Below are 24963 nucleotides of genomic sequence, written 5' to 3'. Positions count from 1 at the left end.
CCAAGGAAGCTCAAAAGGCCTAAAATTGAGGAAGCAGCACAGGAAAGGATAAACAGCATAAGGGATAAAGACAGTGAAATATTTGAATTCAGCACACAAATTACTGAGCATACCTGAGCCATTCTTCCTAAATTATCTCTAAAGATAAAGTCAATGCACTCAAAACTGAGCAAGAGTATCTGTTCAGGAGAACGTGCAGACCTTAAGCATCTGGAAATGACTTGTGAATTGTTTGGTCCTTTCTAATCCAGGGTGAAGCAAAACATCCCTGCTTCAGACTGCTGAACAGATGCAAATTCCAAAAACTCAAGCTCAAGTCACAGCTAATGACAGAAAACTGTAACTTTTTATTGGACTTTCTTGTTTCCAGTAATGGTTTTGTTTTGGAGTTATATACTTCATTGTTGGGGGAAAAAACAAAAAAAAAAACCACAACCAAAAACACTAGAGAGAAAACAAAAGCTCCTCTAAGGCTTCATATATTTTAAGCAGCTACACAATGCACTCCGAATGTCTGAGTCATCCCAGCATCACTCCATTGTTTGCATGATTTTGATTTACCACACTTATCAAGAGTCCTAATATATTGTGTGTTAAATCTCTGAAACTAGATAGTGAAGTGTTAATCTTGAAGTGAACAGGAAGGCTGTTTAAATAAGATTAAGAGTGACTATACATGTGTGTTTGCAGAGAAGAGAGCTCCCAACACAGGATACCACAACTATATGCATCAGGGAAAGAGTAAGAGAGCAAAATAGCGAGCACTATTTAGTACTGATGGTATAAAAGAAAACACCCTCTGCATTCCAGCCTCATCCCTAATTTATGTATGTAGAGAGGGGAAGAGAACACAAGGATTGTATACTTTAAAGTTACCATGACCGGGTTTACTATTGACTTCATTTCCCTTTTCTTCATTCACTTTCAAGAGCAATTCTCTGCATTCATTCCGTCTCTCAGAAGTCACTAGGCAACAAAACCAAAGGCAGCTGGGATAAGGCATTCCTACTGTTCAATTTACTTCTCAAGACTCATTCCAGAAGTCCTTTAAATAGATCTCTTCTCTACTAGGGGAGGGCATTAAAAATGTATTAATTCCTCAGAAATATGGGGACAGGATGAAATACATGCAATACAGAAGCAAAGAAAGGGATTACCCTTGTGGCAAAAATTCTCACTCCTGTGCCCGTGAAGCATTGCAAGAGCCAGCTGGTTACTTGTTCTCTCTTAAGTACCAGTCCTGCAATACTGCTGCACACAAAGAGCACACAAAGCTCCCCTCCTTAACAGGGAGGGGAGTGGAATTTGTATTATGGCCAGCTAGCTTCACACTGCTGCCGGCCCTACCAGTGTTAGAACGCAAACATGCAGGAGCTGATGACACAGTTCAAGCAGCAGACAGTAATTAAGCTGGTTTTGTTGGCATGTGCAAATCTGGGAAATCTACGCACAGGGAGAGAGATTTACAGAGTGTTCCCTAGCATCCACGTTCATTCCAAGTGCTCCAGGCCTCGTGATGCTGAAAACAAAAACCATGCAATCGTGAACTCGTCATTTCCCCCCACTGATTCTGAAAACATTCTAGTCCTGTTTGGTAAAGATGTATTTAAGTGTTGAGACTCTCCCAGTCCTATTTACACACGTATCCATGTGTAATATGCACACACAAGATACGAGTCTCCAAATCGTAAATACAGGTAGCACATCACATCCAAAGTTCACTGCATAAACTACTCACCGTAAGTAAAATAACCAAATATAAACCTTGTCAAGCAGTCCTAGAACCCCATACTTTCCCCCAATTTCTTGGGCTTTCCTATATTCCCACTTCTTTTCTTTCATTCACTTTTTCTTCTCCCCTTCTCTCTCCAACTTTGCCAATCTTTGAGGAAAAATATCACTTTCTAGAACAGTCAAGTCCTAGTTCAACTAGGAGTTCAACTTTGGATTTGAAAGCCTGAGTGATTTACTCATCATTATTATTACACATCTTATTTTTAACTTTCTATTCGGTTCCCTAAAATAAAGGTTGCACCCCTCTTGATAAAGCTTTTTCCTGTAGCTTCCTAAGTTACCTTAACGTGACCGATGCCTACCGTGCAACTCTGATTCAGTTCACTGTGGGCTGAGAGGTAAGCAGGGCTCACATAGTATCCTTAAGTACACCACATCCTTCTGAGATTACTCTTTATGCTGTCATATCTACATATTAGCAATGACAGTAAGAACTCTGTTATCCCCAGCCTTCAGAAGTAGGAGCTTGAATTCAGTCACTTTTTTAAATGGAAGCAAGAACAATACAAGCTAAGGGAAGGAACTAGTACTGTAAGACAACTGTTTCATAGAATATACGCGCATTAGGATGGCTTAGAATTTACAGATGCATTTACAACATGTTCTTTGATAGTCCAGAGATAATGCAACTTCAGTACTAAGCTCAAAACAATGTTATTCTGTAGTTTTGTGAATTTATGCAAACAACGATTTTTAAGCCTTGAGACTTCTTAGAAAACACAACAGCTACCAAGTAGCAAACTTCCATTTCCTCCCACTGAAGTAATACAGCGACACCAGCCTTAATCTTGTTACCATTGGTTTTATCTAAGGCTAGTAATTCTCCTAAATAGCTTTACTAGGCTCAATGCTCAGAGAAGAATACAACTCCAAATCCATCTGCCCTACGCAACAGAAGCTGCTTCTGTCTGCAAAGCAATAGTGAGAAGATGGCGTTAGAACTGCAGAGAACAGAACTGAAATAGAAGGGACTCTCAAAAGCCCTTACAAGTTAGAATAATAATGAACGTGCAGATGAAGTATTTTACCAAGGTAACAATGAAACAAGGAACAGAATCACCACCTACCAAAATACAGTGCTTCTCATCTGGAAAAGCAGCTCCTTACACATTCAGAAATCTTTAAGTCATCTTAAGTTAACCGTGATATCAAAGCAACTTCCTCATTTAAACACAATTAATAGAAAGTACACTCTACGTTCAATATTACCATCTAAGTTGTATAGGGAGTAGCATACTAAACATTTTAATTCTTGTGCTTGGTAAACAATTGTTGTGCCTCACTGGGCAACTGCTGTTTGTGGGCCAACATTAGTAAGCCTCAACATCTCCATTCAGGTCAAGTTTCCACCATCAAATTTATCGCTTGTTTCCCCCACGGTCCATTTTCAGACCAAGGCAAGAGGCCAATGAACAAGCGTGCTAAAACAACAGCAACTTTCAGAAGTAGCAGAAATCGCTATGGGGAACGCTATAATCACCACCTTCGACAGACATTACCACCACTGACTTTTGTGAATGATCCCTAACACATTTCAGTTACATTAAGCAGTTTGGTTTTTGCTAACCTAACAGAGTTCATTAAGACTGAACTGAAGGCATTATATGAGCAAATCTGCTGGGGGGCAGGGCAGGGGACAGACGGACGAAAAGCTCGGGAGCAACTACATCTCCAGATGGCAGTTTTATTTGCAAAAGCCTATTGAGCCCGCAACCAAAATGCTGATTAACTGCGTTCCTGTCTATACATACACAGTCTCCACAAGCTTACGTTTAAAACAGTTCCCTAAAAAAGGTCAGAATTTGGCATTGCTAGAACAGAACGGAAACTGATTTAAACCTCAGACCACTGGCTTCCTGTCTCCATCTATAGTAGGAAATTCAAAGTCTCCAGTACACATGACTCCAAGACACCTGTGGTGGCATAGAGAAAAACAGAGATAACAAACAGTAGCAAGTCAAAGCACTCTGAAAACAGATGTGTCATACACTAACGCGAACTGATTGGTCCGTGCTTCCTACCACTTAAAATGGCATAAAATTGCTTTAAAGTTTGATCTTTGTGAAGGGAGTTAAAGCATTCACATTAAAAATTAGTATGAGCTTTGCGAAAGAACTTTTGCACCTTAAATGGATTTAAAACTGTGATCCACCATAGAACTGGTGAAGCAATACCTGCACCGCAGTTACTGTAACCACTGGGCTATACCTTACTGTAGAGGTTTTATTTCTGCTCACCAAATCTGGCACTGCATTCTGTAACTCCTTTTATGCAAAGTTCATTGTAAACCTACAGAAAAAACCAAACCCCATAGGGCTAGTATATGTTAGCTGAAAATTATCTTGAACAGGTGCCTTGAAATAATTTCATCTGATGAGAGAATTAAATAAATAGCTTTGGTTTTGTTTTTTTTTTAACCCCTAAGTAGTTATTAATAAAGTGCTTCAAAAATTACTGTGAAAAATCCCCTCATATTAAACTCGTAACAACAGCAGACAGAAGAATGTTCTCTCATAAACAAATGCAAAGCTGCTTGGTTTCTGGATAGAAACCATTAACCCTCATCACCCTGATTAATTACTTTCTATTTTTAAACCCTAAGACATTACTGCAGTTCCTTTCAGAACACTTGCATAGGAAACCAACAGGCAAATTCCCTTCTTCCACTAGGTGAAAGGGAATAAATTGACCACAGCAGTATCTTTAGTTCACAAGAAGCTGCAAACCAACAGAGCTCCCAGTACCTTGTCTTGCCCCTAAGCTAGACATCATCTAGTTGAGAGAACAGAATAAGGAGCAGTCAGTCTAGTCACATTCAGAGAAGCGGGAAACCAAATACATTTACAACAGATCAGTCCAGATACAAACCCCACAAAAAAACTACTGCTGACTTGGCTGCCCACACTTAGGCACTGCATGTTTAACTAATAAGGTTAACTTAGCTCCAGCATTAGTTGACGTAAAAAACATAACACACTGGAATTAACAAAATGTTAGTTGTAGCCCTACTGGTGCAGTTTCCAAGTCCTCTGGGAGCTGCCTTCACCTGCGTATTACTGGGACCTCTGAGGGTGTATTTTACACATACGCCTAAGCTTATCTATCCTATGATCCTTCCCAGGGGTGGGTGGGGGTGCGCATGTAGCTTCTTATAGTCCTCCGCAACTCTGGAAGACTATCACTACCCAAATAATTCAATATGCGTGTTACTGCAAAGTGGAGACATTACCAGTTCAAGACAGAGCCATTTTTCAACTCAACACAACCTAGATCAGCCTGAAAATACCCCAAACTCAATAATTAGGGATTATTTAATACCTGACAAGAATTCCCTTGAGTCTCTAAGGGCATCCTGTGCCTTGAAACCACAAATAGCATTGTTCTGGACTTTTACAATACCCTATGAAAGGCAACTGAACCTCAAGGTGGTCTGAAGCACCACCCAGATATATTTTTATTCAAATAGTTTCTAGTCTTTGCAAGAGGCGTCTAAGTTTTAACTTGGGGAACAAACCTGGTTAGGAAAGCAACAGCTAAGACAATTCCCCTCTTCAGATCTTCATTACATAAGTTTAGAGTTTTTCCCCTGAAGAATACCCTAAAGAATCTATTCAAACAAATGGGATTCTACCTTACTTTATTAGTACTGCAAGCATATTTATAAAGACTGATACATACACAGGGAACATTTTACTAGGGACAAAAAGCAAATGATGAGCATTTACTTTAAATCTCTTAATACACATCCTTCCCCAAACTCAAGTATTCCTTAAAATATGACAGGAAGTGCCTATTTGCTTTTCCTATTCACACTAATTCAGGTCTATTGTTGGCTGAAACAAAGATCTTTCAACCTGCATCACCCGTTCCCAGGACATTTGACACCAGTTTATTAATATCATAAACATAAGAGGCATAAGTGGCAGAAATCCAGACCCACTCCTGGTACCCATTTTAAATAACCTCAGAAAGGCGGGTGAATAACCTCACAGGTTGTGGAACTACAACATTTATTCACAACTAGGAACAAGCAGTTAAAGGTCACAGCTTCTCCTTGAGTCTGTTCTTTGTAGCCACTGCAATACTATACAATCCAAAAAAACCCCCAAAAACGCAAAGCTCAAGTCTGTCCACAAGCTTTCCTCACTCCAACCAGCAGAATTGTTCTGCTTTTAAACAAAAAAGTAATCAACAGCAAATCCAACATTTCAGTGTTTTTAAATACCAGCCAGCTGTTCAATGGGAAAGCTGTCATGTCATTCAGTTTTCTGAACATCACAAAATTCAGCTGCTAAGAGCTTCCAAGCTGTGAAGCTTAAATCTATTTTCAGGTGGGGAAAGGGGAAAAGAAGAGTGGCCCTCCTACTGAGGACATGCCACACCTAGTTTTGCATCAATCCCCTTTCAATTGCAGAGAAAATTCCTCTTCACTCAAGATTAGGCTTGTCAAAAAAAAGATTGTGAACAGTAGTTCCCAGCCTCTGCATAACATCCCCTTCAGAGCCTATACAGCCCTAAATTAAGTTGCTATCTAACACCCCATCAGAAAGGATGTTTTTGATGCAAAATATAAACAAAAGGAACAGAAACATAAAGAAAATACACTACATAAGCAACACCTTGTTTAAAACCCTAAAGGCACTGTAATTCTCAACTTACTCATTTTGAAAGCATCGTCTACCAAATAAAAAACCATCTGGCATTTTAGATACCTGGCCTAGGTGTGCTTGTGCCCCACTCTTGTCACAGCGCACATCAGTTACACTTGACCTGGAAAAGTTAAGTGTCCCTGTCAGATGCAAACAAAGAAGCTCAAAACCTTAGGTTTCAATCAAGTGCCACAGAATTCTGGCAACCAACAGAGTTTCTAACAGCCCAGGACAGTCATATCACCAAGCCTTCCTCAGTGGCTTAAATACACTAAAAAAATTGGAAACAAACACATGTTCTTTGGTGCTGCAGTAATAAAACTCTACCTAAAACCAATTTTTTTCTTAACCCCAAGTGAAATCTTGGCTAAAATGTAAACCCAGTAGAACATGAAGTCTATGATTCGTTTGAAGGGGGAAACTGGCAGTGTCAGGGTTCTCTGCTTCTACAGTTTATGCTACAGAGGAAGCACTTTAGGTATTACTGCAGACATAGCGATAACTTGACTAAACGACACAAGGAAGAAAAAGGCCTTCCTCCCCTTTGAATTTTCCTGTTTCAAACATCTACTATCACAGGGATTGTGCCTTTCAACCATACATTATCCCTTTAAACAAAGTAATTGTACTAAGCAGTACAGTACACAACCTACACTAGTTATATTTCCATTACAGAAACACTGTTCAGTCAGCAAAACCTACACTGATTTACGAGAGGTCTTCCTGGACAAAGGTGACAGAAGGGTTAAGTTATATTTGTATTATGCATAGAATTTAGTTGGGGAGTTACTCATCATTTTTGTCCTTTGTACAATCTCATAGAGATCATACATATCTAATTACAGGGGAACAAAATTAACTCCAGCAGGAACTAACTTCGTGCCCACAATTGCTTCATGTAAGATCCCCTTAGGTGCCTGAATGTTCTGTCACTATCACTCACAAAACTGAGGGACTTACTGAGCAATACGAGGAGAATTGAGACAAAAAGGCTTATAAATAACAGATTTGATTATTTCTGCTCTAACACAGCATTTGTCTAGCCTTAGTACTCTGGTACATGACTTGTTCCAACATACTTTCTGCCTGCAGAGCTTTACTTTACAACATATCATTAATAAAGCTACAGCAAAATTGGTTTGCCTATCTTATTTCCAAGAAAGTGACATCTCAATTTTAGCACTGCTGAGGACAAAAAAAATTCAGGTTTACTGATTTTCCAGAATAAACTTTATGCTGGAACAGAGAAATTAAATAGCCTCTATTCCGAGTAGAGCAGCACTGCCATTTCTGACCTCTCTGAAAACATTCCTGCTGACCTGCAGATAAAGAACATCCTATTAACCACATACAGAGCGAAGATTCAGGAGACCACAACTCCCATCTCAAGCCACTGCTCTCTAGAAAACCTGTATTCTTAGAGCTAAGTCACAGTACTACATACTCACCAGGCTCCTTCAGGATTTATACATAATGCTAACGGAAGTGCTCCATAATTCTTTTAAGACACACTATGATATGCAAGTTATACATAGTATGAGGATTCCCCAAAATGCATTAAAAAAACTGGACTAAGTTTTATTCAAGCTTTAGTTCTTCTCACTGTGATAAACATGTTAGCAATGCATCTATTTTCCAAAAACAGGCTAATCACCCCTTGGTAGCAGAAGTGCTTTGCTGTTGTACTTATACTTCCGTTTTCTTAGGGAACTGTTCACAATATGGCTAGGAGGAATGAGAAAGAATGTTCATAAAAAAAAAATCTGAACAAGCTCAGAAATACCATCTAGGCCTCAAAAAAAAGTGTCAGCAGTTAAGCTGTTCTTCCCACTAAGTTACATGCAGTTAATAGCATGAAGTCACTGCCTTTTATGGCTATCAGGGCTAATTTCCATTCAAGACCAGTGTGCAATCCCCCACACAGAAATTTTAGGTGCTCCTTCACCAAAAGCGATTTTAGGCATTATGAAAAAAGTTGTTCAAGGCTATGGGTAGCTAAGCTTTCAAATATATGCTTCTGAGACTGTAGAATCTCCACAGACGAAGGTTTTTTTAATAAACGTCCAACAGGAGTAATAGATATATTTGAAAGATTTGCATGTGGGAAACATACATACTAACAAGCTCCCAAGGTCCTGTCAGCCCTATCCTCTGTGATACCATCCTTATTCTGTTGTGACAGCTGATAAACACATTTGCTTGATAACCGGGGGCTGAGAAGGACACTGAAGAGTCTACCACTCAGATCATGGACTTCACAAATGCCAAAGTTATGTTTATGCTCTTGATTCCCTTTAAAAGGGGATTTCTGCTTTGTTAAAAAAATATTTACAAGCAACAGGACTAGCAGAAAATCAGCCCTGTGATCTAGGCAAAACATAAAAATATTTACTCAGCTCTTCTTCTTCTAGTTCACAGAATGTTTACAAGCTTCTCCTCAAGACTACAAATTACCTTACTCAGGACAGCTTACACCACTCATAAGTGAACATATCTACACAGAAGTTGCCCCTGTATTACTTATTCAAGAGGATGTTCACCTACATAGCACCGAAAAGCCTGCACTTAAAAAATTAGCTGCGTCTTAGTTCACATAACCAAACATCCAATCAGTCAAAACTTTAAAAGGATGCTTTGATTTGGATGCCTGTTCATTGAAAGAATAAATCATTTCTATTTCAAGTTGTATTTACCTGAACCATTACCTAATGCATAAAGTCATTACCTAATGGCTTTTATTTCAAAAACAAAAACAAAAAACCACCTCAATACTACAATGAAAACATACCTGCTTCTGCTTACATATGTTCATTATGCTTTTTTTTTCCCCCCCCCTATGCTCAAGCCAGGTGATTATTCACGAGTCCTTGAAACTAATTTGAACCAGTATTATTTACTTCTCAATTCCTGCTGACAGCCCCCCCCACTTCAACCTATAGAACCATTCCTCACATCCACCACAGCATCTACCCCCGACATACACAGTAATAACATAGGCTACACAGTCCCCTTAGAAGACCTTACTTGAGATCTTTTCAGGGGCTTGTTTGTGTTCCGAAGTAGTACAGAGCTATTTATGGAAAAAATCTCTGCTGGAATCACAGCCAGAATTTCAATAGGCTGCACAGCACAGAAAAGCCAGTGGTTAGTTTTCTGTTTGCAAATAACAATATATTTGGAAATAACATACTGTGCTATTGTTTTGCATGTACATAACAGAAGCCTTTAGGCAGTGCCTTTCTTGTCACTGAGCATGCTACAGATTAAGAGCACTGGAATATCTTGATTTTCTCTTTTTGCTGAAGCCGTTCCAAAACATACATTGCAAGTTAAAAATTAGTAGCCGTATTTTAGAAAAATATCATAGTTTGGCAATGCCTTTCAAAATCAGCTACTAGAATTCTGTGACTTGGTGTGCATTTCTCCTGTAGATATAAAAAACAACTCCTAGAAACTATCATGCCATTTCAGACTCTTCTCATACACTCTTTGACCAAAGCATTTATTTCAGGTGCAAAAGCTAAGGCCAAAAATTTATAAGGCTTTTAAGCTTCATGTGTACAATGCAAAAAAGAGACCGTTGTACCTCAGATGTGTAAAACGCCTCCTTCTAAGCAAGGAAAATGAGAGCAAAAATCACTCTTACGAAGGGAGGGAGGGAAGGAGAGAGGGAGGCAGACTCGGTAGATGCATTTCAGGCAGCTTGCCGGAGAGCACAGTGCCTGTGAAGGTCACAAGTACAACTGAAGTTTCCAGCAGAGTTGAATACACAGTTCTGACTATTAAGTGACTGTGGAATAAAAATTTCTCAATTCCTTCACTCACTACGGGCATTCACTCTTTCATGAGTTCATTTTAATACTTAATGCATTTTTTAGTGGCACTTGGAACCTGAAAAAATAGTCTTCCCTTTACCCTTTCCCTCCTCTTCCCACCCCCCCACTTGGCAAGTATTTTCCTGTGTTTCTATTCTGGCCCAAGCATACATGCCTCAGCTTCTTAGAAAAAATTTTTATTAAACAGAGGCCAATACTAGTTTCTGGCCTGGACTTTCAGAGATTCTTAACACTCACTTCTCTAAATGATGCAAAATGGAATCTACAAATCTTGACAACTCTGTCAAGGCAGACACTTATAACACATCTTAAATATATATATATTGTCTACTAATCTGAGCAAAATACTGACCTTTATTTTTAAGGTAATTATTTTACCTCTCTCACCTTCTCTATTTATAGATTAGGACCTTTTCTTTGGATTTTGGAAGAGCTGTATAGCAGCTGAAAACAAGGTATTTAGCAGTATTACTGTCCTGCAAGGGTCTCAAAGTTCCTTGCAATAATTTTTAAAAGTTTTGGAACTTCATTTTGGGAAACAGGCACACTAGTCTTACAGATAGGGAAAATAAAGCATGGAAGTGTTAAAATGACTTGTGACCTTCCAGATGAAACAACTCCAGATGATTACTTTCAGTTATCTCCATTTCTAGTCTTCCTTTTTGTCAATCTCCCTACCCCCACCCCACCAGGATAATTAAATTCAAAACTAAACTTTAAACTTGGTAAAAAGTAAAAGAGTAATAACAGCTCTGTAAGAAACTTGAGCCTCAGTCAAAAGACACTGGTTAGAAAGAACGTGAATTGGAGGGTGCCAAACAACTTCCAGTTGAATGTTACATAATTGTTAAACTTGTGGAAAAAGAATTTCAAGATATACATAAATGAGCTTACAAGACCAAAGTGGGCTGCGTACATGATCTTCTCTTGATGACTTCTTCAAAGTGATAGCAACCAGCAAGAAGGAAAGATTAAGCCAGAAGTGCTCCTACACAGGATGCAATCACTTAGTCATGCCATTTTTTCTAGCAACATACATGCTTAATAACCCTCATGCAGGAACACTGAGGAACAGAACAGAGAGATGACCTAGTAGCACAGTTGTAAATGACAATTCAGAACATGCTTCCCTGATTTTCAGAAACAGCAGAAAGATGAGAATGCTACATAAACAAGCGGATGCCTTATCCCCAGGTTTGGTAGGAGCTTCTTCCGGTCAAATCGAGGAAAAGAATCCACAAGCTGCAGGGAGCCAACAACCTGATGCGCAGAATCTCCAAGTGGGTTTTTTGTTTGTTTGTTTTAAATGCTCTCTGTCTTCCTACTGCATTTTCCTCTGAGGCATCTAAATACTGTCAGAGACAAAATTGCTGTGTTAAGCACAGCATGCATTCTGCTCCAGTAACAGAACTGGTATGTTACCAGCCCCCACCACTTTCAAGAGTTGGTTATGACTTCCAAACGGTCTGGAGTAGAACAAAAGATCCTGGATATTTCTTGAAAACAAAAAGAAAGTAAAATTCGGCTAAAAACAAAACAAAAATAACCACACAAAAACATGAAACTGTGATAAGAACAGACTGAGAACAGGCAGAAGGACTACACATAAAGCTTTAAAATTTTGGTCAAAAAGCCATTCCCGACAGTTCCACATTCCACTGAAACAGCTTATGAATGTTCTGCTATTACCTCTATAAAGCAGTGCCATTTTCTCACTGCTACACTGCATAATGAAAAACTTTGCGGGCTTCAATTGTTGTTTGTTCATACTGATCTTTTAGAAGAGATGTCCTCAAACATGAATCTCAATTCACCAAAAGTAGAGTTTTCCACATGAAAGGCAGTCTATGAATAAGCACATAACAACTGCAAGCACGAAAAGGCTGAGGAAGAGGCTAAGCAAGTTGTTCACAATGCCCTAGTTTCACATGTTGCCTTAAAACCATTATCGTATCTCCAAGAGAAGCAATCCATCCATTCACCTCTCGCATCTCTTGACCCATTCCTGTAGCACCACCACCTATTCTACCACAAACGTTTGTTACAGTTTGACAAATCGGTCTGAGGAACCTAACTCAGGATAAAGTTAATCTGAGAGCAAATAATCCAAGACATGTAATTTTCATTCAGGTCCGTTTCCCGAAGTGATCACTCTGCAGCTAAGTGAACACCTGGGTCAGCTCAAAGCAGTAACTGGTAAACGTACAAGGAAGGACCATCTTTTTCAGAAGCAGCAGCTACTTAAAGTGACAATGAACCTACAGGCAGGTCAGGATGCAATTTGAGTTCTAATTCCTCTTTCCGTACCAAGGCCACGCTGCACTCCAAAGCAAGCTGAACGGGCAATTATTAAAAGACAATCCAAGATTTTTTTTTTTTTTTAAACTATCTCCAATACTTCTATAAATGAATCCTTACACAACGCACCAAGAAGAGTACCTGCAAAGTTATGGTTTTGTTACGTAATTCCATTGGAAAAAAGTCCAGGAACTCCCCAACAAGTGTTTTTGAGAATCATTATATATTTATGAGAGTTGAAGCTAAAGATTTACTTCAGTATGTAGGTCTTGCCTGCTGGACCAATTTACTTTAAAATTTTAAGTTATCTGAAAAAAGTAAGTCCCTCAGACTACACTTATAAGCACTATACACAAACACACATAGGTCATAATTTCTGCGAATCATCTTCTAACCTTCTACTAACAGGAGAAAGGCCAGCTGAAATCACTACTTTTAAGAGTGGTCCCTGGAATACTTTTTATATTCATCAGGGAAAAAGGAAAATACAGCTACTAGCATTTAACAGCCAAGAATATATTAGAAATTACTCCAAATTTTAAACAAGCGACTATAGTCTGAAGTCTCAATTACCTTAACTGTTCCTGAATATATGCAATTATCTTTTCTCAAGTTCTCAAAAACATAAGAGTGCCAACTGTGTGTGTTTGGAGATCACGTTATTCCCAGAGCATTAATTTAAGAACTGCAATTGAAAATGCAAAGAGAAACATTTCCACACAAAATGCATTCTATATACCCGGGAAATCAATCTTTCTTACAATACAACTCTTTTAAACCCTCTTTTCCTGACCCTAAAATTTTCTTCCAAAATTAGATGCAAGCGTAACTGCCTAAGGGGTTTAACATGTGACCTAAATATGCCGGTTTTCTTAATGGTGCTATCACTTGTGGATTGCCAAGAGGAAAATACATTTTTATAAAGAATGGCTGACCAAATTAATAATTTCTCCTCCAGTGCTTAACAAAAGCCTGATAAGTTAGAAGAGAGAAGCTCACAGCCACTTCTGTTTCTGTAACTGAATTACAATCATGCACAGAAGCCTCAAATAATTATTTTCAGTAATATTATCCACTCACAGTATCAATACCTGATGTCTCATTAGCCAACATCTTAATTTTAAAGGCAAATGTAACAACTCAAAACCTTCCAGTCACAGAAAAGAACAAGGCAAGACCACCACCACGTAATGCTACCTGCTGCCCAGAGCAAAGTCCTAAAGCACTCCTGTTTGGGGAGCCAGAAAGTCAGCAACAGTATATTCAATAAAGGGTCCTGCTATATAAAATCATTAACAAGTGCACACACGCGCAAAGTATCAGTACTTTACCTCTTAAGACAAGACACCTTTTTAGGCTTCCCCCCATTTTCACAAAGGCTCATGTAACAGCATGAAAGAACGACAAAGTCCTATTTCCAGCTTGCTTACATACTAACCCTACAAAAGTAGCATTTAGCTAATGCATGCTGTAAGAGCATAACTGAGCTATAAAGCAATATAGCAAAGCTATAATTACATATATTCCACTCAAGTTTAAAATCCAGAAGATTGTCCAGATGTAGTTATTTTGACTGTAAGACCTACCGCTGCTTGTTGAAAGAGATTATTCTAAAGTGGTTTGGATCAAGTATCATACTTCCTGTATTTCTCTCCTTTTATTTTCATAGAAACATGGTAACTGGTGTCTCTATTCACATTCAGAAGTGCCTACCTATGCCAAGACTTTTCATTCATTTCAATCATTTCTTTAAAAGGGTAAACCTCAGTTTCACATGATTACTGAACACTGACTTATTCTGCACAACTTTTCACTCCATACTAAAAACACTGTGGACATAGTTATGGTACTGCATATTATAGAGCATTGAAAATATGGAAAAAAGGTCTGGAAAACACCCTTAAGGCAGTTATAAAAGCATCTTATACTAATGAATTTGCTTTGGGAGCACAGTATTTCCTAAAGAGGAAAGAACAAATGGTATCCTTAACTTGGTACCATCAGTAATTGATGTTTTTACTACAAGAGGTACAGTACATAGCAGATTTAATTGTATGCACACTTAAACAGCATCTAAAACAAAGAAGGCCTAATTCTACAGCATCTAAATGCGAGACAATACATTAGTTTAGGCAAAGTCAAAACCCCAAACAAGGGATCGATTTTTCAAATCATATTAAGAGTGGTAAGACACGATAAGAGAAGATTATCACTTGTCAGATTATCTTTTTAGAGTACTTTACAGTAAAGCAATCAGTAAGTAATCCATCTCCCATTTAAGTGGCATTGTTTTCTACAACAACTTCCAAGAAACTGAACTGTACTGCTGTTAACACAGCTCTTTTTACTAACAGCACTAGTAACAATGCTAAACAAATCTCATTTCCACATACTGCTTGTGTGAACACTGAAGGAAGAAAACCTATTCCATGTGTACTAGTTCTGCTGCACAAAAACGTCAAAAAGATTATTTACAACATAGTGATAAATGACATTGTGTGCGTGTATCCCTGCATGTGCGTTTGCACACATGTACGCGATATCTCATTTAAAAAAATCTAGAACCGTCACACTGAACAGCAGTTTGACAACTGGCTTACGCCTACCGAAATCTGTGCTGCTACCAAATGAGGTAGTTCTGCATCCTCCACCTGCCCTCAGACACACGTTTTCGTCACCCCTTCTTTACACCTCTAGTGTCTGCACATCCACACAGCCTTTAGTTCAGGGATCTGATTTGACTGCAATGTAACCCAGTAAAAATCTACAGGTCCATTTGTTTTCAATAGCAGCACAGACTTGGACCAACTTCAGTCTTTACATCTCAAAGATGATCACCAGTGATGCAGGATCTCTATCAAGCATTAGTGCACCATACCAAAGCTTCAACTATTTTATTTGGCCAGTATTTTAGTTCAGTCTCTTAAGATTACTGTTACAGTATTGGTATTGCTGGCCTTCAGATAGCATGTGCTCAAAGTATGTATCTCTTGAACAGCGAAGGTTTAAAGTCCTTTTTATCAGTTGATTTTACCATTTGTAGTAGTACAGCGTCTTATGTTGACTGTACATAAAGTCCTATAAAGAGACCAACCCTCTTCCAGAGTTCCTTGTGTTCCTTTGAGCCACTCGATCACTCTCCACACTATGCTGGCACAAGCACACACAGAGCACCGAGAACCAGATCAGGGTTCAATTCAGCTGAAAAATAATCCAGTAAAAACCACAATTTTAAGTATTTTTCAGCTGGATCAGCTTCCCAAACAAGTTCATTGTGCAGTTACACGAACACTTGTGCCAGCAAAGTGGGAAGGAGTGCCTCTTTAAGCAGAAATGCTGCCAAACATGTAGCCATGGCCTAAATAGGCAAGTCAGAAGAGAACAGAAAGGGGGGGTGGGGGGAAGAGACGGTAGAGCTAGGAACACCCAGGTCTTAACTCTTACTTCAGCATTGCATCCACTAGGAGTTTTATTCTTCATTTTAGTTCTTCCAAAACACGTTCTATGTAGCTACAGCTACCACAGAAATCCATTTCTAAGGGTAGAAATACCCAAACCAGAATCGTCTAGGTAGCACCTCTAAAATTAAAAGCTATGAAGTTTCACAAAGCTGATCAAGAGCTGTAACCCACCGGGATTGCCACTGATAGCCAAATTGCGTTCATTTGTACCGTTGGTGTCTGACGGCTTGATCGCTATAACCGCCGTATTTACGACACAAAAAACTCACTCCTTTTTCCAACTACTTTTTAATTTAAGCCAAAAAGATTCCAAGAACAGAAAAGCATCACAGAAGTTAACAGCACAATACTGGTCAGCATGACTGACAAGCTGAAGTGCCCTAGCTACCAAACCCATGTCAAGAGAGAGTACTGAATAACCTCTAGGGAGCTAAACAGCCACTTACTATTTAGCTGTTTGCTAAATGCTCTTTGTTTTGGGGGACTTCACACTTTAAATGCACACTTTAGTCAATTTAGACCAGCAGTTCCTAGAACACAGTAGCCTATTTCTCTCTCTAGATACAGACAGCCATTCTACAAACGGCTGAAGATAAAAGAGCTAAAATACAGAAGCAGACTTAGGAATACAGAATAGGACTACAACCTTGGTCTTTTTATTTATCTACAGCGTATTTCAAACTACCCCTTAAAAACAAACTATTACTGGTCCTTGCTCCTTCTAACTGGTGTTACCTTATGAACATACAGAACATAACCACAGCCCTCAAAAACCCAAATTAAGCTCCCTCCCAGAACTATACCCCAATCTTTCTTCAGCATTATTATCACAACCTCTCAACACCCTTGCTACCTTTCTTTGAGAATTTTTCCTCCCCTGCTATTCCATTAATTCCCACTAAAAGAGCCCATCAGTGACTTCTATAATAATGCCATTGTTTCTCTTCTGCGACTCCTGCCCACAAACACAGCTCGATAGAAGCCCTTCTTCCCAACTGATCCCAGCAACAACCCTCCATCAACAAGGTACAGGCCCCTATTAGTCAGTTGTTGGTAAGCCTACAGAACCAGATGCACCACCGGGAATAACAGTCTGGTGGGACAGAGCCAACCAACTTTCTGAAGGAGGCTCAGCAGCTCTAATCCAAAATTACAGAAACATGTTACTTGACAAAGAGAAAGCTTTCTGGTAAGACAAGAGAAGATGGTGAACTGGAGATTGTGATAAACTGCTTTTTACAGCAGTCTGCATTCCTGGCTCCAGTTTTCCTCACTCCAAGATAACTATTTTCGTGCGTTGAAGACAAACTACTATTACTGAAGCAACCAACAGTTCCCATAGCTGCTCTGCAATTTTGAAGTCTGCCAAAAATAAACATGAAACTACACTTGAAAGATATAACATACCTAGAATCGAATACAGAAAGCATTCCTGAACAAGGCAAAAGTCAAATGCTGTTTATATCTCTGACCACACACATGAGCTGGCTAGGGACAGAAATGTAAGAGACTTCATCTGTTCATCATCTGCACAAACTGAAACGGACTACAGAAACGTTTGGGCTATAAAAGAGGAAACATGAAACAAGTCATAGATTATTAACAAAGCAGCACAGAATGGTTAAGCATCCAACTTTAAAATTATGTCAGTAATCAGCACCCACAGCAGATATTCCAGCATTTCCTTCAGAGACAATTTGGGCATGAAATAGTTAAACAACTTGTCATAGATGAGGGGTGATCACTCGGGGTTAAAACTTAGGACTTAAATTCCTGGCTCCCAGCCTTGGACCCAGACTATCAGACTTCTACACATCTTTGGATTACATTTGAAAGAACATTTAGATAGAGCAGCTTGACACTTTTCCTTCTGCCAAGTAATTAAACAAATTTGACTTAATTTGTTCTGAAGCACAAACTCATTCCATTAAGCAAGTGTCAAGTTTTCAGAGACAGTTTAAACTCGCAACTCTTACTTGTTTCCAACTAGAGTTGCCATTATGCCACATCTTAGAGAACATAACAGGAGAAGAGTAAAAACAAGTCCCAAAACAACAAAACTGCTGCAGAAAAATCTTCGTAATCCTTTTCTATAATCATTCCCATAAAGGAAACTTCCATTAAGAAAGCATGGTAATGTCTGCTCTTGACTGTTTCTGGACAGCTAAGTCTTACTTGCACTGAAACAGTGATGGCACAGAAGAAAAAAAAAATCCATATATTACAGATGCTTTTGATAACCTGATCATTGAACTTATCAAGGCCAATGACTCTGTGTTCTCCACCGGAGAAGTCCTGTCTAGTCTACTGTCCTGGCTCTGGATTCTCCAGAGTACACAAACAAGTTGAATACAAATAGGTTGTAAAACTGGGCTCCAGCAAGACAAATGTGAAATTAAGAAGGGAGGAAAACTTCTGTTGAGCAAAGAATCAGCTATTTCAGAATCAGAGGCAGCACAAGCTACAACACTTATGCAATGGACTGCTAAATCAGAAAAAGGCAAACTTTTGCCATCAGTTAAAATTAACGACCCCAACTGTAATGAAACTGACACTCAGACTTCAATTCATAACTCGATTTCTGTGCTTAACTTTGTGATCGGATAGGGCCAGGGCACATCTTACAACCGCGGATAAATTCCATACATACCCAGAGAAGAGAGGCTACTTCTCAGCTCCTCGCATCCATATTCCTCAAGCTAGAAAAGCTTTGCCACCGCGCAATGACACAGTCAGGCCCCAGCTATGAACTCATTGCCATCTTCTTTCCTCAAGCTTTAGTAACAGCTTTCCCTCCTCCTTCCCTTCCACCCTCGTTAGCTCTAAAAGAAACATTGTCACATCCATCTATCACACAGTGCTTAGAAAGCCAGAAAATTAAAAACTATATGTATCAGAGTTCATGTTTCAGCCATCAAAGCCACCAAATATTGACTTTGTAATAGACAGCCATTCTAACCTAAGTATCTAACAAATTATAGCTTATACATATTATGTGAAGGTTATGAGGTCAGATCTTACCTCAAATACACTGGCAGCTACGTACTAGCATTCTTAGCAAGCTTTTTAAAGTTGCTGCCACTATTACTGTATTAAAAATGTTATTCTCCATTGGCCTTTTTTCTAGGCAACATTGTAGAGAGACCACTGGTCTTGCATTCTACTGATTCATGCAATTAAATGGATGCAGTTTTCTTGGTTAACCCTTCTATTGGCTTAGTTTAAGGGAGCTTTCCAATATAAATATTGCAACACTGTTATTAACAGGAAGTAAACAGAAAGTGAAACCTCCCATTTCTTTCAGGTTTGTTTTCTTCACTTCTAGTGAAGTTTCTGCATTCCATGACAAAAGTTAGTTTTCAAAATTTGAGCTCTAAAACCATTAAAAAAAAAAAACCAACACAAATCCACACCCTAGGTACTACCGTACACAAATTGGTACTGTCCTCAGCCACAGACACGATTAGAGTCCATACTTGTCAGCTTGCAGTCCACAGTGGTTAAACAATCATTTAAGTTTCGAACAGCAAGATTTTCTTTAGCTTTAACCATGGTGCCTGCCACAAGAAAGCAGACAGAAAGGGAGGGAGGGAGGGAAAAAAGGTCCTCAGACTACACTTAGAGCCACTGTCAACTTGTCCTTGGGTATTTTGGAGGAGGACCAGAAGCATGCAAAGCTGCTGTTCCAATTTTTGCAAGAACCACACAGGGCTCTTTTTCATTAAAGTGAACCTTAAAGCCAGAAATATAGCTAATAAAAGGAAAAATGTGACCAGCTTGATACATTAACCATCCTTCCTACGGTATCACAGGGAGACATTACGAAGCATAACAAGAACTCAAAAGGATCACACGGAAGGTAAACTTGCACTTTGATTAGACGGCTGGCTTTCAACAATTTCCAGTGTGAATTGTGGGAGCTGAACACACAGGAAGAGGGGAGAATTTCAGCTCAACAAATTCATTACAATCAAGCATAATACCAACCTTGGGACCTCTCTCCAGAATCTCAGCATTTAAATTTCAGCATGTCTTGCAGTAGTATATCAAGGCTCTGGGGTTTGCACCTTAGGACTTATCCTAAGTCAGCTATAGCTGGCAATGAAACAAAACTTCTCTTTGCTCTTTGGGTCACAAAATCAGTAGGCTACATCTTCCATAAAATCAAAAATGGACATTCTTACAATTTTTTGGAAACCATCCTGACTGGCTTGCTGAAACTGAAGCTAGTTAACTCACTCACAGTGAAGGCTTCCCTGAACTCCACCCATTATGACTCCAGCAATACACAGTACAGCTGCTAACCTGTCAGGAAGCATAAGGCTAGCAAGTCGTCTTTCGTAACATGAAGTACAATACTTCAGAACAGCTAAGGAAGTTAAGGACAGACTATTTCCTGACTTCTGCATTTCCAGTTCCCTGTAAAAGCCACTTGACCGTAAAAATATATATATATATATACACACACATATAAAGTTCATTACTATTACATTCATGTCACCATGACTATTTTAATGAAGAATTATTTGCAAGCACCTGCCACACAACCACAACTTCTTCCATATTTGTACTTAATTAAGGATTTAGTTTGATATGTAATTAAAATAAAGGTTACAGAATTTAAAGTCTGCTGGGGAAAAAAATTATACTACATTTAACAGTAGTTTTGAGTTCAAGCTTTAAAATATACCTCCTGAAGAATTTAAAATTAAACTTTAAAAAAACAGTTACAGCTTTCTTGTTTCCATAAGCCATCTTTCAGCTTGTAAATGACAGGAGTCTTTGAAAGTGCATCATTTGCCATATGCTGCAGCTAATAAATAAAACCAAGTCACTTATGTTTATACCGATTTTTGGGCCTTTGGAAGTTAATTTGAACCACAAGTCAAATGGGGAAATAATGGAAACTGTAGTTACTGCTCTTCTAAATACAACATTAATCTCACTTGTAAGTCAGAGCACTCAAGATCTATAAAAAAAGAAAAAACCCTAGGAATTACATAAGTGACAAGGCCAACCCCTTGCAAAAGAAAAATTTTAACTCATGATCTTACAGGCTGTGTTGTGCAAACAGGAATTTATGGCCAAAGAGATTTAGAAGTCAGCGGGACTTTCCTCAAAAAAGGATCACAGAAGAAATTTTGCTCTCTAGCACAGCGATTGAGCAGCACAGAGAAAGCATGATTCCTCTAATGATCCCCAATCCCAGTAAAAGAAAATAACAAGTACTTTTTTTGCAGTCACAATCAGAGGCAGCCATCTTAGTGTAAGATGACATTTGCCATTGCCAGCTTAGAAAAGTTTTAGGCAATTTCCAGTATTATTTCAAACACAAACCCCCTCTTTACTTGGTAAGTAAGCATGCACAAATATTCAGATTTCTTCTGCTGCTGCTTAATAGAAGCTGGGAAGATTGGGAAAATTACTTGATCTTTATCTAGTACTTAGATCTTCAAAGAGTACAAACATTAATTAATTCTCACAACACCTCCCTGTGGAATGCAAGTATCACATTCCCCGTTTTGCAGATGAGGAAAAAACACAAATCAAAAGCTGAGCGACAGGAAAATCTTAACTATCTTGGAAAACAATTCCAGCAAAGTATTTAAGAAGCCTGGATTCAGCCCTTCTTAAAAGTGTGCTGAACAGTACTCTCAAACCATAGTTTAATCCTGAATCTGGGTATCTGAATGCACATTAAATGTATACTTACTTTGCTCAAGTTGCATACAACAACACTGAGATACTTTAGTAAGATTGCATTCACATCTCCCTGCCTAAGGAGTAGCTAAAAAGTCAGAAAACATTCAGTAAAAAAATATTGCTCTTACCTTCTGCTACATCATCATCTACAGCGCCTTTCACCTGAGAAAAACACCACTGAATGTCATTTCCTCCTCCAGCTCCTAAAAAACACAATAAAAAAAAAAATGTGACCCCCCACAGCAACACAAAGAGCACACAATAGTTACCAATTGAAAATTTCAGACAACATTGTACACGCCTACTTCCTCAGTAATGCTGTCGGCACAATTACAAATTGCCCCTCCCCACCTTTTTCCTTTACAGATATTGTTTTTGTCATTAGTGGTTTGCCAGCGTTCAATGCAACATTTGTCAAAAACAGCGTAAGCAGTAACAGTGATAAAAGCCTGTATCACCAAAAGCTCGCTGGACTAAATAACATTGCTAGTGCTAACTTTAGCTGCGCATTTAAAATGAGAGTACGTGAACATCTTATTTCACACGACACTCCTTCCTACTTTAAATTCCGGACCCTCTACAAACACACACACACACACAAACAAATCATAACCATCAGAAAAAGCTGTACATTTTTGGAAAATTTCAATCATCCATTCAATATAAACCAAGCATGCTATTCATTTCCTTCTTTTACAAAAACGTTGAACTGAACCTACATACTAATGGCTAAAGAAAAAAAATTTTACCACAATTTTAGAGTCTCTTCGCAGAAGTAACGAAAGCAATTATCAGCCTTAAAAAAGCAGCAAATCCGAGCAGAAAAGCAAACAAGCAATCTGATGTTAACAAGTTCTACTACCATAGAAAACGGATCGAAGAGAAAACTTCAGGAACATTACTGCCTCGGCGGAAGGCAGTGATTCATTTGAACCCTGCCACCAAAACACACAAAAAAATCACCACCCATTTCTTTTGCATTTCATTCTGAGCAAATCACTGCAGGGCTGAGTACATACAGGAAGAGACTGAAATGGGCTTGCCTTTTTTTTTTTTTCTTTTTTTTTTTTTTTTTTAAAAAGCCACTGTCAAAATGGAACTTTTCCTCAACACAATTCAAACAGGCTGAGCAACAGATGGCATTTACACATTAATCCAGAGCTCTGTTACAGCTTTTGGGATAACAAAGAATAAAGAAGGACTTCTTCCCTCTTCTGCGCTAAGTTACGGAAGGAAAAAAGTCAAAGACAAGGAAATCAGAATCACCAAAACCATCTTTCCAAAAAGGACCAAGTGTCTCAGAACGTTAAGAGAAGTGCTGGAACACATTCAGAGACCAGTTTGCATTTTTTGCTTGCCTTAATTTCTATTCTGAAGGATTACAGACACACAAACTACATAACCTGACAAGGTGAAGGCAAGTACAAGCATCCACCTATGCAAGAGATGTCAAAATGCTTTTTGCAGATACATTGGAAAGGTTTGCTATTGCCCAAAATCTGTACAACCCATTTTCTTTCCTCTCTCCAACCTCTTCATTTGTCATTTAGCAGCTGGCACCATGGAAGCACTTAAAGGGGACAGCTTGTAAAAAAAAGAAAAAAAAAAAATCACTGCTCTTTCTACTTAAGCCTAAAATTCTATTTTTCATACAATCTACTTGAATCAAGTTAGCACTTCCCCCCCCCCCACGGCTAAAACAAAAAGAGAAGGGTGGAGCATGGGCATATACCATAGGGAAAAAAGGCAAAGCACAAACCTAGTACAGCCTCTCATGCTTGCTCCTCCAAATGCAAAGCGCTGAAAAGACAATTCATTTGCAGAGGAGGGGGGATGAATGTATCTCCAAATGAAGAAATCGCAAGGAAAACTAAGGAGGAAGAGATACCTTATGCATACACGCTTCTAGCCTACCAAGAGCACTTTAGGATGCAAAATGGGGAGCAAGCAGAGGAAGGAATGAAAAAGAAAACACAGTAAGACCTGTGTTATTTAATGACATCCTGTACCCAATTTTACTCTCATTTGCAGACGCTTAAAAGCTGCACCCTACAGAAGGGTGCAATTGTACTCTCGACACAAGCACGTCTGCACCCTGGAACACCTCTCCGTGCACAGCAGCACTTCTTTGCACAGTCCTCACTAACTCCACCTGAGAAATAAATGCAACATACAAGCACGCACACAAATTCAAAAAGCCCGGGGGGGGGGGGGGGGGGGGGGGGGGGGGAAGGGCAAAAGACCCACCCTGTCTGCAAGCCTCCTGCATACCGAACTTCAAAATACACGGCTTCCCCCATGGAAGCCCCTCCACCTCGCTTCTTTCGTGCTTTCCCCCCACCACCCCCCCCCACCACCCCCGACAAGGGAGGGAAAGGAAGAAGGGGTGGGTGGGAAGAAAGCACGGTTTCCCAGAGAGGAGAGCGGGGAAAAAAAAAAAAAAATAATAATAGAAGACCAGGAAGGCGCAGGCGAGGCGGAACGGGAGAGCGGGGCCGGGGGAGCGAGCGAGGCAGGGGCAGTCGGCACGCCGGCAGCCGGGGCTCGGCAGAGGCAGCCGGCAGGCTGCGAGGCGTTCCGCCGGCGGGGGGAGAAACCCCCGGCGAGCGGGGGGCAGCCGGGGGAAGGGAGGCGGCGCTGCCCCCGGCCGGCAGCCCTCGCCGCCCGCCCGGCAGGCCGCTGCCGCAGCCTCACCTGCGCCCCCCCCGCCCGGCGGCGGCGGCGGCGGCAGGGGCCGGTGCCCCGCGGGGGCAGCCTCCCCTTACCTGCCATGTTGGGCTGGCGATAGCGGCGGCGGCGGGTCGGGCGGTCTCGGCGCTGCGCGGCGGGGCCGCCGGTGCCGGGCGGGGGGCGGCGGCGGGGGGCGGATGGCGGCGGATGGCGGCGGGGGTGCGGCCGGCTCCCTTCCTGGGGCTGCCCCCGCTCCGCGCCTCGCTCCGGCCCCCCCCCGAACGCTCCACTTTCAAAATGGCGCCGGCCGAGCTGGGGGTGACGTCACCCGCCGGCGGGGAGGGGGCCGGGGCGGGGCTCCGGAGAGGGCGGGGCGGCGCGGCGGGTCCCTCGCCGCCCCCCGTAGGGCCGGGCCGGGCTGGGCTGCCGGCATGGCGGGCTGCCGCCGGCGCTTCGCTCCGCGCCCGGGTTTGGCGGCGGCGGCGGCTGCGGCGCCGGGCCTTTTCCGGGGGCTCGTCCCCGGCAGGGAAAGCCGCCTCCGAGGGCCCCGAT

At 40.4% G+C, this 24963-nt stretch overlaps 1 protein-coding gene across 4 annotated transcripts in view; it reads right to left on the bottom strand.

Annotated features, from left to right (window-relative positions):
* PPP2R2A (protein phosphatase 2 regulatory subunit Balpha) overlaps positions 1-24707 on the bottom strand; it is a 40650-nt gene extending 15943 nt beyond the window's left edge. The window contains exons 1-2 of one of the 4 annotated variants that reach the window (XM_052805710.1): positions 24507-24707; positions 21870-21944 (exon numbers count right to left, since the gene is read on the bottom strand). In XM_052805710.1, the coding sequence (XP_052661670.1) occupies positions 21870-21944; positions 24507-24513 (82 nt within the window). In that variant the 5' untranslated portion in view covers positions 24514-24707. Of the gene's footprint in view, positions 1-13908; positions 13961-21869; positions 21945-22603; positions 22656-23988; positions 24072-24506 lie in introns of those variants that run through there. The other 3 variants (XM_052805709.1, XM_052805707.1, XM_052805711.1) reach the window with 3 other exon arrangements.
* Between the last annotated feature and the right edge of the window lie 256 nt (positions 24708-24963).

This window comes from Harpia harpyja, chromosome 13 (assembly GCF_026419915.1).
Source record: "Harpia harpyja isolate bHarHar1 chromosome 13, bHarHar1 primary haplotype, whole genome shotgun sequence".
In the NCBI taxonomy this organism is placed as follows: domain Eukaryota; kingdom Metazoa; phylum Chordata; class Aves; order Accipitriformes; family Accipitridae; genus Harpia; species Harpia harpyja.
The sequence above is the reverse complement of the archived record's forward strand: the minus strand, read 5'-3'. Positions and strand labels throughout refer to the sequence as shown.